This window comes from Coregonus clupeaformis, chromosome 8 (assembly GCF_020615455.1).
Source record: "Coregonus clupeaformis isolate EN_2021a chromosome 8, ASM2061545v1, whole genome shotgun sequence".
Taxonomy (NCBI): Eukaryota; Metazoa; Chordata; class Actinopteri; order Salmoniformes; family Salmonidae; genus Coregonus; species Coregonus clupeaformis.
The window spans coordinates 22,278,886-22,296,727 of NC_059199.1; the positions used below are offsets into that span (position 1 = coordinate 22,278,886).

General features: G+C 44.5%; 1 protein-coding gene across 1 annotated transcript in view; it reads left to right on the forward strand.

The window, feature by feature from the left end:
* zgc:109889 (uncharacterized protein LOC553542 homolog) overlaps positions 1-9,823 on the forward strand; it is a 60,479-nt gene extending 50,656 nt beyond the window's left edge. The window contains exons 7-11 of the mRNA XM_041882608.2: positions 60-238; positions 4,872-5,171; positions 5,406-5,468; positions 5,563-5,792; positions 7,595-9,823. Of these exons, the coding sequence (XP_041738542.2) occupies positions 60-238; positions 4,872-5,171; positions 5,406-5,468; positions 5,563-5,792; positions 7,595-7,755 (933 nt within the window). The 3' untranslated portion in view covers positions 7,756-9,823. The remainder of the gene's footprint in view (positions 1-59; positions 239-4,871; positions 5,172-5,405; positions 5,469-5,562; positions 5,793-7,594) is intronic.
* Positions 9,824-17,842: the final 8,019 nt, after the last annotated feature.

Below are 17,842 nucleotides of genomic sequence, written 5' to 3' on the forward strand. Positions count from 1 at the left end.
CTCCTTCCTCCCTCCCTCTCCCTCCCTCTCTTCCTCCCTCCCCTCCATCACTCCATCAGGAGCAGCACAAACAGGTAGAGGACCCGGGAAGGGAGGTGAAGAAGGTTCGTAAGGCCCGTAATCGCAGACAGGAGTGGAATATGATGGCTTATGACAAGGAGTTCCGCCCCGATACCAGACTCACCCCCTCACCCTATCACGGAATGTCCTCCGAGGGGTCGCTATCACCCGATAACAGGTGAGCCCAGAGTCAATGAATTGGTCAATCTATCAATTACTCAACCAATCGATCAACCGATTTCTATTTGTGTAGTGCTTTTTACAAATACAGTGCTTTCGGAAAGTATTCAGACCCCTTGACTTTTTCCACATTTTGTTACCTTACAGCCTTATTCTAAATGGATTAAACAAATTATAATCCTCAGCAATCTACATACAATACCACATAATGACAAAGCAAACACAGGTTTTTAGAAATGTTTGTAAATATGAAAAATATATATACAGTACCAGTCAAAAGTTTGGACACACCTACTCATTCAAGGGTTTTTCTTTATTTTTACTATTTTCTACATTGTAGAATAATACTGAAGACATCAACACTATGAAATAACACATATGGAATCATGTAGTAACCAAAAAAGTGTTAAACAAATGAAAATATATTTTATATTTGAGATTCTTCAAATAGCCACCCTTTGCCTTGATGACAGCTTTGCACACTCTTGGCATTCTCTCTACCAGCTTCACCTGGAATGCTTTTCCAACAGTCTTGAAGGAGATCCCACATATGCTAAGCACTTGTTGGCTGCTTTTCCTTCACACAGCCGTCCGACTCATCCCAAATCATCTCAATTGGGTTGAGGTCGGGGGATTGTGGAGGCCAGTTCATCTGATGCAGCACTCCATCACTCTCCTTCTGGTAAAATAGCCCTTACACAGCCTGGAGGTGTGTTGGGTCATTGTCCTGTTGAAAAACAAATGATAGTCCCAGTAAGCCCAAACCAGACGGGATGGCGTATCGCTGCAGAATGCTGTGGTAGCCATGCTGGTTAAGTGACACTGTCTATCACAGACAGTGTCACTAGCAAAGCACCCCCACACCATAACACCTCCTCCTTCATGCTTTACGGTGGGAAATACACATGCGGAGATCATCCGTTCACCCGCACCGCGTCTCACAAAGACACGGCGGTTGGAACCAAAAACCTCCAATTTGGACTTCAGACCAAAGAACACATTTCCACCGGTCTAATTTCTATTGCTCATGTTTATCGGCCCAAGCAGGTCTCTTCTTCTTATTGGTGTCCTTTAGAAGTGGTTTCTTTGCAGCAATTCGACCATGAAGGCCTGATTCACACAGTCTCCTCTGAACAGTTGATGTTGAGATATGTCTGTTACTTGAACACTGTGAAGCATTTATTTGGGCTGCAATTTCTGAGGCTGGTAACTCTAATGAACTTATCCTCTGCAGCAGAGGTAACTCTGGGTCTTCCATTCCTGTGGCAGTCCTCATGAGAGCCAGTTTCATCATAGTGCTTGATGGTTTTTGTGACTGCACTTGAAGAAACTTTCTAAGCTCTTGACATTTTCCGTATTGACTGACCTTCATGTCTAAAAGTAATGATGGACTGTTGTTTCTCTTTGCTTATTTGAGCTTTTCTTGCCATAATATGGACTTGGTCTTCAAGGCATGGGGTGGCTATTTGAAGAATCTCAAATATAAAATATATGTTGATGTGTTTAACACTTTTTTAGTTACTACATGATTCCATATGTGTTATTTCATAGTTTTGAAGTCTTCACTATTATTCTAGTAAAAATATAGAAAAACCCTTGAATGAGTAGGTGTGTCCTAACTTTTGACTGGTCGTGTATATACAGTGCCTTCGGAAGGTATTCAGACCCCTTAGCAATCTGCACACAATACCCCATAATGACAAAGCGAAAACAGGTTTTTAGAAATGTTTGCAAATGTATAAAAAATATAAAACTGAATAATCACATTTACATAAGTATTCAGACCCTTTGCTATGAGACTCAGGTGCATCTTATTTCCATTGATCATCCTTGAGATGTTTCTACAACTTGATTGGAATCCACCTGTGGTAGATTCAATTGATTGGACACGATTTGGAAAGGCACACACCTGTCTATATAAGGTCCCAGAGTTGACACAGTGGCCTCCATCATTCTTAAATGGAAGAAGTTTGGAACCACCAAGACTCTTCCTAGAGCTGGCCGCCCGGCCAAACTGAGCAATCAGGGGAGAAGGGCCTTGGTCAGGGAGCTGACCAAGAACCCAAAGGTCACTCTGACAGTGTTCTAGAGTTCCTCTGTGGAGATGGGATAACCTTCCAGAAGGACAACCATCTCTGCAGCACTCCACCAATCAGGCCTTTATGGTAGAGTGACCAGACGGAAGCCACTCCTCAGTAAAAGGCACATGACAGCCCACTTGGAGTTTGCCAAAAGGCACCCAAAGACTCTCAGACCATGAGAAACAAGATTCTCTGGTCTGATGAAACCAATATTGAACTCTTTGGCCTGAATGCCAAGCGTCACATCTGGACCTGTTACCATCCCTATGGTGAAGCATGGTGTTGGCAGCATTATGCTGTGGGATGTTTTTCAGCTGCAGGGACTAGGAGACCAGTCAGGATTGAGGCAAAGATGAACGGAGCAAAGTACAGAGAGATCTTGAACCCGATCAAACATCTCTGGAGAGACCTGAAAATAGCTGTGCTGCAATGCTCCCCATCCAACCTGACAGAGCTTGAGAGGATCTGCAGAGAAGAATAGGAGGAACTCCCCAAATACAGGTGTGCCAAGCTTGTAGCGTCATGCCCAAAAAGACTCAAAGCTGTAATTGCTGCCAAAGGTTCTTCAACAAAGTACTGAGTAAAGGGTCTGAAAACGTATGTAAATGTGATATTTCTGTTTTTTATTTGTAATAAATTAGCAAAAATGTCTATAAACCTGTTTTTGCTTTGTCATTATGGGGTATTGTGTGTCGATTGGGGTATTGTGTGTAGATGGTCACTCTGACAGAGCTCCAGGGGACTCTCAGACCATGAGAAACAAGATTTTCTGGTCTGATGAAACCAAGATTGAACTCTTTGGCCTGAATGCCAAGCGTCACGTCTGGAGGAAACCTGGCACCATCCCTACGGGGAAGTATGGTAGTGGCAGCATCATGCTGTGGGGATGTTTTTCAGCGGCAGGGACTGGGAGACTAGTCAGGATCGAGGGAAAGATAAACTGAGCAAAGTACAGAAAGATCCTTGATGAAAACCTGCTCCAGAGTGCTCAGGACCTCAGACTGGGGCGAAGGTTCACCTTCCAACAGGACAACGACCCTAAGCACACAGCCAAGACGACGCAGGAGTGACTTCGGGACAAATCTCTGAATGTCCTTGAGTGGCCCAGCCAGAACCCGGACTTGAACCCGATCTAAACATCTCTGGAGATACCTGAAAATAGCTGTGGGGTGACGCTTCCCATCCAACCTGACAGAGGTTGAAAGGATCTGCAGAGAAGAATGGGAGAAACTCCTCAAATCAAATTTTATTTGCCACATGCGCCGAATACAACAGTGAAATGCTTACTTACATGCCCTTAACCAACAATGCAGTTTTTAAGAAAGGAAAAAAATAGTGTTTAGTAAAAAATCATAAAAACAAATAGCAAATAATTAAAGAGCAGCTGTAAAATAAAATAACAGTTGGGAGGCTATATACAGGGGGTACTGGTACAGAGTCAATGTTTGGGGGCCCCGTTAGTCGAGGTAATTGAGGTAATATGTACATGTGGGTAGAGTTAAAGAGACTATGCATAAATAATAAACAGAGTAGCAGCAGCGTAATAATCACAGACAGCAAATAATCTGGGTAGCCATGATTAGCTGTTCAGGAGTCTTATGGCTTGGGGGTAGAAGAAGTTAAGAAGCCTTTTGGACCTAGGCTTGGCGCTCCGATACAGCTTGCCGTGCGGTAGCAGAGAGAACAGTCGATGACAAGGGTGGCTGGAGTCTTTGACAATTTTTAGGGCCTTCCTCTGACACCGCCTGGTATAGAGGTCCTGGAAGGCAGAAAGCTTGGCCTCAGTGATGTACTGGGCCGTACGCACTACCCTCTGTAGTGCCTTGCGGTTGGAGGCCAAGCAGTTGCCATACCAGGCGGTGATGCAACCAGTCAGGATGCTCTCGATGGTGCATCTGTATAACTTTTTGAGGATCTGAGGACCCATGCCAAATCTTTTCAGTCTCCTGAGGGGAAATAGGCTTTGTCGTGCCCTCTTCACGACTGTCTTGATGTGTTTGGATACAGGTGTGCCAAGCTTGTAGCGTCATACCCAAGAAGACTCGAGGTTGTAATAGCTGCCAAAGGTGCTTCAACAAAGTACTGAGTAAAGGGTCTGAATACTTATGTAAATGTGATATTTTAGTAAATTGTTTTTAATAGATTTGCAAAAATGTCTATAAATCAGTTTTTGCTTTGTCATTATGAGGTATTGTGTGTAGATTTATGAGGAAACAAATCTATTAAATCATTTTAGAATAAGGTTGTATCATAACAAGATGTGGAAAAAGTCAAGGGGTCAGAATACTTTCCGAATGCGCTGTACATGTGTCATGAATTGTTCAGTGACTGGCCAGTCTTCAGTGTGCTAAGGCACAGTCTAGCTGTCTTCTGCCCTCTGCTGGGTAAAAAAAAAAAGTCTAACTGAAATCCATAATATTTCTATATCTCATTTCCAAGGAATCTGATATTCCCAGTATGGACTTAATAAGAAGGATATCACTTTAATTAACTGAAGTTTTTGTGAACAATATTCTTTGTCCTCAATTCCCCCTCCCTCTCCCCTCCCAGGTCGGTGGCATCAGACATGGGTGAGCACTCCTACCCGGCCAGCCCTAACCACCCCTCCCAGCCCCCCTCCGCCCCCCACCCTATCGACGTTGCCCCCCACCTCACCCAGACACCACAGACCCAGTCCTTAGACAGAGGTGGGTACCCTCGACCTAACCTCCCCTCTGGTGCAGTCGCTGGGGGAAGACATATCGCCTCTCTGGGGCGCACCCAGCACCCCCACGCACCCCCCGCCCCCTCTGAGGGGGGAGCACTCAATGGACCACGGCAGCAGTCTGTCAAGGACTACAGGGCATATGGGTAAGAACACCGCATAGAAATAGAATCACCAAACACTAAATTGACTGTGAATGTCCATTCTAGAAATTCTAATTCTCGAAGCCTTTGTAATTCTAGAAGAATGTCTTTGACACTGATATTTGACATATAACATTTCACTTGATTTTAGTTAAGAGAATTGATCCAGCCAACAGATTTGCCAATTAGTGTCTGATTGTGTTCTTTCTCTCTTTCTTTCTCTTCCTCCTCCCTTAGCGGCCAGCCATCAACCATCCCTGAGTACTTCACCCCCCCCTGCCCCTCCCCCCCCCCCACTCATCCCCTCCGCACAGACCGCCTTCGACTCCACCTCCCCCCTTCCTCCCCCCTCCCTTCCCCCCGGGGCTGTGGCGGTCATGTCCCGCCCTTACAGTCCCTCCCCTCCTCCCCCCGCCCCCCTGCCAACTATGTCCCCTCCCCCTCTCACCCCCCTCCGGTGCCCCTCCCACTGCCCCCCTCCTCCCCCGCCCGGCCTGCCCCCCTCCCACATCCTGTCTCCGGCTCAGGCCATTGGTGGAGAAGCTCCTGCCACCAAGAAGGGCCAGATGCCGATGATTCCAATAAGCGACGCTCGCAGCGACCTGTTGGCCGCCATACGTAGAGGTGAGACAGAGGGGGAGAGAATTGGGGTGTGGATGTGGGTGTGTGTGGGGGGGGGTTGTATGTGTGTGTTTATGTATGCGTGTGTGTATTTTTTTCTTGTTTAAGTTTGTTTTCGTGTGTGGGTTTGTGTGTGTGTGTGTGTGTGTGTGTGTGTGTGTGTGTGCGCATGCGTGTGTGTGTGCTTAGGTGTGCTTCCGATGAGCAATGCTCGCAGTGAACTGCTGGCAGCCATACGCAGAGGTGAGACAGATAGAGGGAATGTGTGTGCATGTGTGCATGGATACATGTGTATCCACTTGTGAATGAGTACATTTAGCGTATGTGAAATGGCTAGCTAGTTATCGGTAGTGTTGCACAATATACCGAAACTTCAGTACTTTGTCGATACTAGAACATGAAAAACGGTTCAGTACTAGAATTTCTGTTACTTTCGGTACTTCTGTCAAATGTGTCTCACGTCATAACTATTTAGAGGATCAAATCTCTCTATCAGCGCAGATGATGTCCCCTTTATAGCGCGAGCGCACTGTGCATGCCTCTTGCCTGCTCCACTTACTCATTTCTAGAGCTAGCTCTAGCCTGTCCTGAGGAACCACTGCACTCACTGGGAGTCTGGGCTGCATCATCTTGGCTCCCCACTCATGCTGCACAGAAGTAATCACACTTGAATAATGCAACACGGCATGTAGAAATGTTGAAAATGTTAATTACTGTAACTGAAAACAATGACCATACAGGCTAGAACACTTTACAATGCAAGAAGATACCGGTAGCTTCCAGCTTTGTAGGCCAACTTTCCTTGCTAGCTTTGTTTGTCATAATATGCAAACCATAATGCAAAATATACTGATTTCAAAGCTGATTCATTCACATCGTCTCCCTCACATCACGTCTCTCGCTCTAAATGAATGTGAGTGCATGTGCCTCTTAAATGACGTCAACACTGGGTCTTAAAGAGACAGCGCATACTTTTATAAAATAAGAAATTGCTTCTCCTATGAAAATGTTGTTGATCAGTACAATAAAATAAGTCCCAAATGAATGGGAAACAGATTGTTTGTCATCTGCAGCCCCTTGATTTACAGAGATTTACCATTCAAATAAATGATTACCATTTATGTTGTTATGTAGTAAGATTGATAAAAACAAAGTCAAATTGATTGCAGAATTGTATAATTGATTTATTAATGCGTACATGCTGTCTGAAATATTGACATAAAAAATGTATAATGTAATGATATTGAACTCAAAAGATGCCCAACGATTGAACAGAGCGGTAGCTGAGTTTATCTGTTTAACCTTATCGAGTATCATGATACTAAACCTGGTATCGGTATCGAAGTAAAGATTCTGGTATCGTGACAACACTAGTTAGCTGTGTGTTTGTAGCTTTCCTCTGTGATGAGACCTATAAGGAGATCATTCCCCTTAGAAGCATGGCTTTGGTGGTCCGTAGGGTTGCAAAATTCTGTAAACTTGCCCAAAATTCCCTGGTTTTCCAGAAATCCTGGTTGAAAGATTCACGGAATTGGGAGGGGAAAAAACCTGGGAATTTTGGGGAAGTTACAGGAATTTTGCAACAGGTAAGGCTGCTTCTGTCGGTGACACGCTGTCGATGTGTTCAGAGGGTCTCTGGTTCGAGCCCAGTGAGGGACAGGGACAGAAGCAATACTGTTACATACATATGAAGCTCTGTGTGTGTGTGTGTGTGTGTGTGTGCCTGCGTGCCTGCCTAGTGTATGTATCTATCTAACCCCTCACTCCCTCCATCCCTCCTTCAATACCTTCCTCCATCTCTCCAGGTATCCAGTTGAGGAAGGTCCAGGAACAGAGAGAGCAGGAAGCGAAGAGAGAGCCAGTTGGAAACGACGTGGCCACCATCCTATCACGTCGCATCGCCGTCGAGTACAGCGAATCAGATTCCGACTCCGGCGGGGAGGACAACGGGGAGTGGTCCGACTGAGAGGGGTCAGGGGTCAATGGGTTAAGGTGGGACAATGGTTAGGGGTCAAAGTATTCAAAACTTTATTCAAAATGATTGAATTAAAATTCAATTTCTGTCCCCGCTCCCACCACACACACATAGAGACTTTAAAGGGATAGACCAACCCCCAACCCACCTAACATTGCTGTGCTTAAGTAGCATTGCTAACACACTACATTACCTCTACTCAAGCACTATAACTGTAACACAACCAATCAACCAATCAAGCAATGCTATACTAGAGGACTGCAGTACATGCCAGTGTACAGTACAACACTACAACAAGCTATAACTCAACTTCACTTTGCTGAAGTAAACTAAATGAAATGGTCTGAAATGGAGAAGAGGAAATGGAGGGAAGGGATTATTTGTAAATACATAGAGGAGCACAAGTGAGGAAGGGAGATAGAAGGTGGGTGACACATACATGTTTTTATTCAGTTATTTATTTCATATGGCACATCATTCACAATCTGTGAGTAAAGAGATGCAAATATGTATCCATAGCAACTAACACTAAGCATCAGAAAGTTCAGATAGTTGCCCTCGACAACGCTAATTCTAGAACACAAACAGACAAGGTCCCGGGGATTGTCACTGCAAAACATGAGGGGTGTGGGTGTGATGCACCCTGGGATGCCATAGTGTGTGAAACTGCATAGGATCCCTCTTAACAACACACCATCCACCTCCTCTCCACTTGTAAACGACAACAACAAACTCATAAAACAAAACCCAGCTCAGAAAATAAAATACCAGTATGCAATGCTTTTAAATATGGCTTTACACTAATGCCTCAAGTTTTAAAATGTATGTTTTAAGAGAATAATAAAAACACTATATAGGTTTGCATCAGCAACAATTACTCTGTATGGGAGTGAACAAACATACTATTTCAGTATGATGCAGTGGGTTGACGTATTTTCAAGTGCACATTTTTCAGGGCATGTGGAATTGTGGGTAATGAATTGTGGGTAATAATCAGTCTCAATATTAGACAAGGTTCATTATATCTATACTCAAGCCTCAGCTTTTTGTTTGCTATATGAAGTAGCATTGTACAGCTGCACACATATGCCTAGCTAACTCCATCATCTAACGTTACTCACATCGTCTCAACAACGTTTAAACAACGCTGCAAACCACTAGACTGCTGACCTTTATTTGTCTGTTAATTATATATTTGCTCAGTGGTTGTAGGGCAGGGGTCTCAAACTCCTGGCCCACGAGCCAAATGCGGCCCCGAAATGATTTAATGTGGCCCCCAGGGCACAATGAGTTTGCAACCAAACTATAATCAGGGATCTGATCCCTGATCATAAAGGCTTTTAATAAGTACAGGTTGCAAAATAAAGAAAGAAAGACATTGAGAAAAGACACAGACACTGAAAATACTTTATTTTGCGTTGTTTCAACGTGACACAGGATATGAAGCAAATAAAAAGGGATATTGCACCTTTTGTTGTTTTACCCCTAATGGTAAAGGTAAGGGGTAGGCTAAGCTGATCCTAGATCTTTGCCTATGGGAAACTTCTATCCTCAATATACAGTACATAAGAACAACTGGAATGTGATCCAATTTTTAGCATCAAACATTGTAGTTTTATGACAACAAAGTTCTAATTTGCATTCTAAACTAGAATGTCTTGGAACTATTGGTGCCAACATGATAAATATACAACTTCTAAGGCCCAGTCTAAAATGATACCCTATTCTCCCTGTAGTGCACTACTTTTGACTAAATATTAGATAGTGCACTACTTTGTACTAAAAGTAGTGCACTAGCATATATTGAGAATAGGGTGTCATTAGTAGCCGAAGTCAATATATCTCAAACCAAGTCAATTTAACTCAGTATCTCTAAAGCTGTGGTTTACGAGTAACATTGTGTTTTAAATGAAATTGTATAGAATTCTGGTAAGAAACTGCTTGTAACGAATTTGGGTATCTAGATAAAGAGAAGAAACATCTGTGTATTACACGAAACAAACTGTAGGCAAAGTATGCATGTATGAATAGCTAATAATAAATGTGAAGATAATTCTGACTGTGTAGCCTACTTATTGAATTATTTGAAGAGGGAAGTGGTGGGGAAAGAAGTCTTCCTGCATTCTGACAAAGAAGAAAATATATATATACACTACCGTTCAAAAGTTTGGGGTCACTTAGAAATGTCCTTGTTTTCGAAAGAAAAGCACTTTTTTTGTCCATTTAAAATAACATCAAATTGATCAGAAATACAGTGTAGACAATGTTAATATTGTAAATGGCTATTGTAGCTGGAAGCGGCTGATTTTTAATGGAATATCTACATAGGTGTACAGAGGCCCATTATCAGCAACCATCAGTCCTGTGTTCCAATGGCACGTTGTGTTTGCTAATCCAAGTTTATCATTTTAAAAGGCTAATTGATCATTAGAAAACCCTTTTGCAATTATGTTAGCATAGCTGAAAACTGTTGTGCTGATTTAAAGAAGCAATAAAACAGGCCTTCTTGAGACTAGTTGAGTATCTGGAGCATCAGCAATTGTGGGTTCGATTACAGGCTCAAAATGTCCAGAAACAAATAACTTTCTTCTGAAACTCGTCAGTCTATTCTTGTTCTGAGAAATTAAGGCTATTCTATGCGAGAAATTGCCAACAAACTGAAGATCTCGGACAACACAGAACAGCGCAAACTGGCTCTAACCAGAATAGAAAGAGGAGTGGGAGGCCCCGGTGCACAACTGAGCAAGAGGACAAAAACATTAGTGTGTAGTTTGAGAAACAGGCGCCTCACAGGTCCTCAACTGGCAGCTTCATTAAATAGTACCCGCAAAACACCAGTCTCAACGTCAACAGTGAAGAGGCAACTCCGGGATGCTGACCTTCTAGGCAAAGTTGCAAAGAAAAAGCCATATCTCAGACTGCCCATCTTAATCTTTTCTTTTTATTGGCCAGTCTGAGATATGGCTTTTTCTTTGCAACTCTGCCTAGAAGGTCAGCATCCTGGAGTCACCTCTTCACTGTTGACGTTGGGAATAAAGAATGGTACCAACACATCCTCCGAGGGCAACTTCTCCCAACCATCCAAGAACAGTTTGGTGACGAACAATGCCTTTTCCAGCGGAAACAAAACAAAACATTTAAATTTTGGGTCCATGGCCAGGACCCAATTTGAGAACTTGTGGTCAATCCTCAAGAGGCGGGTGGACAAACAAAAACCCACAAATTCTGACAAACTCCAAGCATTGATAAAGCAACAATGGGCTGCCATCAGTCAGGATGTGGCCCAGAAGTTAATTGATAGCATGCCAGGGCGGATTGCAGAGGTCTTGAAAAAGAAGGGTCAACACTGCAAATATTGACTCTTTGCATAAACTTAATGTAATTGTCAATAAAAGCCTTTGACACTTATGGAATGCTTGTAATTATACTTCAGTATACCATAGTAACATCTGACAAAAATATCTAAAAACACTGAAGCAGCAAACTTTGTGAAGACCAATACTTGTGTCATTCTCAAAGCTTTTGACCACGACTGTACACAGTGTGGTACAAGATCTTCAGTTTCTTGGCAATTTCTCGCATAGAATAGCCATCATTTCTCAGAACAAGAATAGACTGATGAGTTTTAGAAGAAAGTTATTTGTTTCTGGCCATTTTGAGCCTGTAATTGAACCCACAATTGCTGATGCTCCAGATACTCAACTAGTCTCAAGAAGGCCAGTTTTATTGCATCTTTAATCAGCACAACAGTTTTCAGCTGTGCTAACATAATTGCAAAAGGGTTTTCTAATGATCAATTAGCCTTTTAAAATGATAAGCTTGGATTAGCAAAAAAATTTGCGACCAAGCTTTAACTTCCTGACTGATGTCTTGAGATGTTGCTTCAATATATCCACATAATTTTCCTTCCTCATGATGCCATCTATTTTGTGAAGTGCACCAGTCCCTCCTGCAGCAAAGCACCCCAACAGCATGATGCTGCCGGCTTGCAAACAACCTCCCTTTTCCTTCAAACATAACGATGGTCATTATGGCCAAACAGTGATATTTCTGTTTCATCAGACCAGAGGACATTTCTCCAAAAAGTACGATCTTTGTCTCCATGTGCAGTGTGTGTGTGTGTGTGTATATATATATATATATATATATACACACATACAGTGGGGAGAACAAGTATTTGATACACTGCCGATTTTTTAGGTTTTCCTACTTACAAAGCATGTAGAGGTCTGTAATTTTTATCATAGGTACACTTCAACTGTGAGAGACGGAATCTAAAACAAAAATCCAGAAAATCACATTGTATGATTTTTAAGTAATTAATTTGCATTTTATTGCATGACAGAAGTATTTGATACATCAGAAAAGCAGAACTTAATATTTGGTACAGAAACCTTTGTTTGCAATTACAGAGATCATACGTTTCCTGTAGGTCTTGACCAGGTTTGCACACACTGCAGCAGGGATTTTGGCCCACTCCATACAGACCTTCTCCAGATCCTTCAGGTTTCGGGGCTGTCGCTGGGCAATACGGACTTTCAGCTCCCTCCAAAGATTTTCTATTGGGTTCAGGTCTGGAGACTGGCTAGGCCACTCCAGGACCTTGAGATGCTTCTTACGGAGCCACTCCTTAGTTGCCCTGGCTGTGTATTTCGGGTCGTTGTCATGCTGGAAGACCCAGCCACGATCCATCTTCAATGCTCTTACTGAGGGAAGGAGGTTGTTGGCCAAGATCTCGCGATACATGGCCCCATCCATCCTCCCCTCAATACGGTGCAGTCGTCCTGTCCCCTTTGCAGAAAAGCATCCCCAAAGAATGATGGTTCCACCTCCATGCTTCACAGTTGGGATGGTGTTCTTGGGGTTGTACTCATCCTTCTTCTTCCTCCAAACACGGCGATTGGAGTTTAGACCAAAAAGCTCTATTTTTGTCTCATCAGACCACATGACCTTCTCCCATTCCTCCTCTGGATCATCCAGATGGTCATTGGCAAACTTCAGATGGGCCTGGACATGCGCTGGCTTGAGAAGGGGGACCTTGCATGCGCTGCAGGATTTTAATCCATGACGGCGTAGTGTGTTACTAATGGTTTTCTTTGAGACTGTGGTCCCAGCTCTCTTCAGGTCATTGACCAGGTCCTGCCGTGTAGTTCTGGGCTGATCCCTCACCTTCCTCATGATCATTGATGCCCCACGAGGTGAGATCTTGCATGGAGCCCCAGACCGATGGTGATTGACCGTCATCTTGAACTTCTTCCATTTTCTAATAATTGCGCCAACAGTTGTTGCCTTCTCACCAAGCTGCTTGCCTATTGTCCTGTAGCCCATCCCAGCCTCGTGCAGGTCTACAATTTTATCCCTGATGTCCTTACACAGCTCTCTGGTCTTGGCCATTGTGGAGAGGTTGGAGTCTGTTTGATTGAGTGTGTGGACAGGTGTCTTTTATACAGGTAACAAGTTCAAACAGGTGCAGTTGATATAGGTAATGAGTGGAGAACAGGAGGGCTTCTTAAAGAAAAACTAACAGGTCTGTGAGAGACGGAATTCTTACTGGTTTGTAGGTGATCAAATACTTATGTCATGCAATAAAATGTGTGTGTGTGTATTACATTTACATCATTTAGCAGACGCTCTTATCCAGAGCGACTTACAAATTGGTGCATTCAACTTATGATAGCAAGTGGGACAACCACTTTTTTTGTTTAGTTTTTTAAGGGGGGTGGGGGAAGTAGGATTACTTTTATACTATTCCAGGTATTCCTTAAAGAGGTAGGGTTTCAAGTGTCTCTGGAAGGTGGTCAGTGACTCCGCTGTCCTGGCGTCGTGGGGGAGCTTGTTCCACCATTGCGGTGCCAGAGCAGTGAATAGCTTTGACTGGGCTGAGCGGGAACTGTGCTTCCGTAGAGGTAGTGGAGCTAGCAGGCCAGAGGTGGATGAACGTAGTGCCCTCGTTTGGGTGTAGGGTCTGATCAGAGCCTGAAGGTATGGAAGTGCCGTTCCCCTCACAGCTCCGTAGGCAAGCACCATGGTCTTGTAGTAGATGCGAGCCTCAACTGGAAGCCAGTGGAGTGTGCGGAGGAGCGGGGTGACGTGAGAGAACTTGGGAAGGTTGAACACCAGACGGGCTGCAGCGTTCTGGATAAGTTGAAGGGGTTTAATGGCACAGTTAGGGAGCCCAGCCAACAGCGAGTTGCAGTAATCCAGCCGGGAGATGACAAGTGCCTGGATTAGGACCTGTTCCACTTTCTGTGTAAGGTAGGGTCGTACTCTGCGAATGTTGTAGAGCATGAACCTGCAGGATTGGGTCACCGCTTTGATGTTAGCGGAGAACGACAGGGTGTTGTCCAGGGTCACTCCAAGGTTCTTTGCACTCTGGGAGGATGACACAATGGAGTTGTCAACCGTGATGGGCAGATCATGGAGCGGACAGTCCTTCCCCGGGAGGAAGAGCAGCTCCATCTTGCCGAGGTTCAGCTTGAGGTGGTGATCCGACATCCACACTGATATGTCTGCCAGACATACAGAGATGCGATTCGCCACCTGGTAATCAGAAGGGGGAAAGGAGAAAATTAATTGTGTGTCGTCTGCTTAGCAATGATAGGAGAGACCATGTGAGGATATGACAGAGCCAAGTGACTTGGTGTATAGAGAGAATAGGAGAGGGCCTAGAACTGAGCCCTAGGGGACACCAGTGGTGAGAGCACGTGGTGCGGAGACAGATTCTCGCCACGCCACCTGGTAGGAGCGACCTGTCAGGTAGGACACAATCCTAGAGTGAGCAGCGCCGGAGATGCCCAACTCAGAGAGGGTGGAGAGGAGGATCTGATGGTTCACAGTATCAAAGGCAGTGGATAGGTCTGGAAGGATAAGAGCAGAGGACAGAGAGTTAGCTTTAGTAGTATGGAGAGCCTCCGTGACACAGAGAAGAGCAGTCTCAGTTGAATGACCAGTCTTGAAACCTGACTGGTTTGGATCAAGAAGGTCATTCTGAGAGAGAGAGCAGGAGAGTTGGCTAGAGACGGCACGCTCAAGAGTTTTGGAGAGAAAAGAAAGAAGGGATACTGGTCTGTAGTTGTTGACATCGGAGGGATCAAGTGTAGGTTTTTGAGGAGGGGTGCAACTCTCGCTCTCTTGAAGACGGAAGGGACATGGCCAGCGGTTAAGGATGAGTTGATGAGCGAGGTGAGGTAAGGGAGAAGGTTTCCGGAAATGGTCTGGAGAAGAGAGGAGGGGATAGGGTCAAGCAGGCAGGTTGTTGGGCGGCCGGCCATCACAAGTCGCAAGATTTCATCTGGAGAGAGAGGGGAGAAAGAAGTCAAAGCATAGGGTAGGGCAGTGTGAGCAGGACCAGCGGTGTCATTTGACTTAATAAATGAGGATCGGATGTCGTCAACCTTCTTTTCAAAATGGTTGACGAAGTCGTCCACATTGAGGGAGGGGGATGAGGAGGGGGATTCAGCAGGGAGGAGAAGGTGGCAAAGAGCTTCCTAGGGTTAGAGGCAGAGGCTTGAAATGTAGAGTGTTAGAAAGTGGCTTTAGCAGCGGAAACAGAGGAAGAGAATGTAGAGAGGAGGGAGTGAAAAGATGACAGGTCTAGTTTTCCTCCATTTCCGCTCGGCTTCCCGGAGCCCTCTTCTGTGCGCTCGCAGTGAGTCGTCAAGCCACGGAGCAGGAGGGGACGACCGAGCCGGCAAAGATGCAGAAAGGGAGGAGAGGAGGGTTGAGGAGGCAGAATCAGGAGATCGGAGGGAGAAGGATTTAGCAGAGGGAAGAGATGATAGGATGGAAGAGGAGAGAGTAGCGGGGGAGAGAGAGAGCGAAGGTTGCGACGGCACATTACCATCGGAGTAGGGCAGAGTGAGTAGTGTTGGAGGAGAGCGAGAGAGAAAAGGATACAAAGTAGTGGTCGGAGACTAGTGGTCGGAGGGGAGTTGCAGTGAGATTAGTAGAAGAACAGCATCTAGTAAAGATGAGGTCAAGCCTGCCTTGTGAGTAGGGGGGACAGTGAGAGGGTAAGGTCAAAAGAGGAAAGGAGTGGAAAGAAGGAGGCAGAGAGAAATGAGTCGAAGGCAGACGTAAGGAGGTTAAAGTCACCCAGAACTGTGAGGGGTGAGCCATCCTCAGGAAAATAACTTATCAAGGCGTCAAGCTCATTGATGAACTCTCCAAGGGAACCTGGAGGGCGATAAATGACAAGGATGTTAAGCTTGAATGGGCTAGTGACTGTGACAGCATGGAATTCAAATGAGGAGATAGACAGATGGGTCAGGGGAAAAAGAGAGAATGTCCACTTGGGAGAGATGAGGATTCCTGTGCCACCGCCGCGCTGACCAGATACTCTCGGGGTATGTGAGAACACATGGTCAGACGAGGAAAGAGCAGTAGGAGTAGCAGTGTTTTCTGTGGTAATCCATGTTTCTGTCAGCGCCAGGAAGTCGAGGGACTGGAGGGTAGCATAGGCTGAGATGAACTCTGCCTTGTTGGCCACAGAACGGCAGTTCCAGAGGCTGCCGGAGACCTGGACCACCAGATTAGAGTGGCAGCAGCCATGCGGTGTGAAGCGTTTGTATGGCCTGTGCAGAGAGGAGAGAACAGGGATGGACAGACACATAGTTGACAGGCTACAGAAAAAGGCTACAAAAATGCAAAGGAGATTGGAATGAAATGAACTAAACATCTGGGAAAGCAAGAGAGCGGGGCCTCCCTCACTTACGTTTCACTGAAACACTCAAATATAACTCTCCCAACTAGAAATTATAATTGTTGTAAACTACAGCGGTTCAATGTTTTCTAGGAATAGACTCTAACTTAGTTTATTCAGCTAGCTAACTTGATACAGTATTCTTCCATGAAAACCATCCAGGGAACCGAATCCTATGACGCCATAGCCAACTAGCATGCCAGCCTCCAATAACACAGTTTAGCACCAATACTCGGTTACAACAAACCAGTGTGTTAAAACGCCAAACAGATCATTCGTGTCCGTGTCTAACGTTGTGTAAAGTTTTGGGTTAGTTTTTACAGTTTGAGTGAGTACGTCGTCAACTTATTCAGCCAGTTAGTTAGCTAGAATAGTTAGCATACTAGCTAGCCATTGCTCTCTGCCAACGAACCACTCCTCCTCCGACGGCACGAAACACACAGAGAGAGCCAAGCTAACGTTAACTAGTCACCCATGTCCCGAATTCCCTCGAACGACTCTTGTTACCAGTATGTAAAAACAAAACAAAAATAAATGTAGGTTATAACTTACCCTTAGTAGCTACTGTTAGCCAGTTATGTGTAAAGCTAGCCACTGAAACGATTCAGCCAGTTCGCGTCTGTCCCAACGGAGAGAAAGCGTCTCCAAATATTGCAGCTAGTAGGTCGTTCCAGCTATTGTTTAGTTAGCTATCCAGGTAGCAACAAACTAGCTATATTTCGAGTACAGTAGCTACTAACTACCTAACGTTAACGCTTCAGATATTGAGGTTAGAAAAACAGCTGTATGGTAGGTAGCTAGCTGGCATAATTACAGGTACTCTTAAGCGTGAAATAACATTGGAAACAACTATCCACAGTTGCTAATAGTTACCAGTAGCTACCCGCTAGCTAGCTAGCTTTATTGGTCCAGGTGGGTTAGCTAGTCTCGTGCTTCACCGGGCTCAGCCGAATACAATACTTACCTACAATAACTACCTAGATAAACTACCTACAATACCTAACTACAATACCTACCTACAATCTAAATATATGGTTTAAGCTTTACTCGACACCATATAAGAAGCCAAGCTTACCTCCCGCTAGAGAAGACATACCTCACCTCACACACCTACTCATTCAATGCTATTTCTTTATTTTGAATTTTTTACATTTTAGAATAACAGTGAAGACCTCAACTACGAAATAACACATATGGAATCATGTAGTAACCAAAAAAGTGTTAAACAAATCCAAATATATTTTTCAAATACCCACCCTTTACCTTGTTGACAGCTTTGCACACTCTTGGCATTACATTTTTATTTTACCCCTTTTTCTCCCCAATTGGTAGTTACAGTCTTGTCCCATCGCTGCAGCTCCCGTACGGACTCGGGAG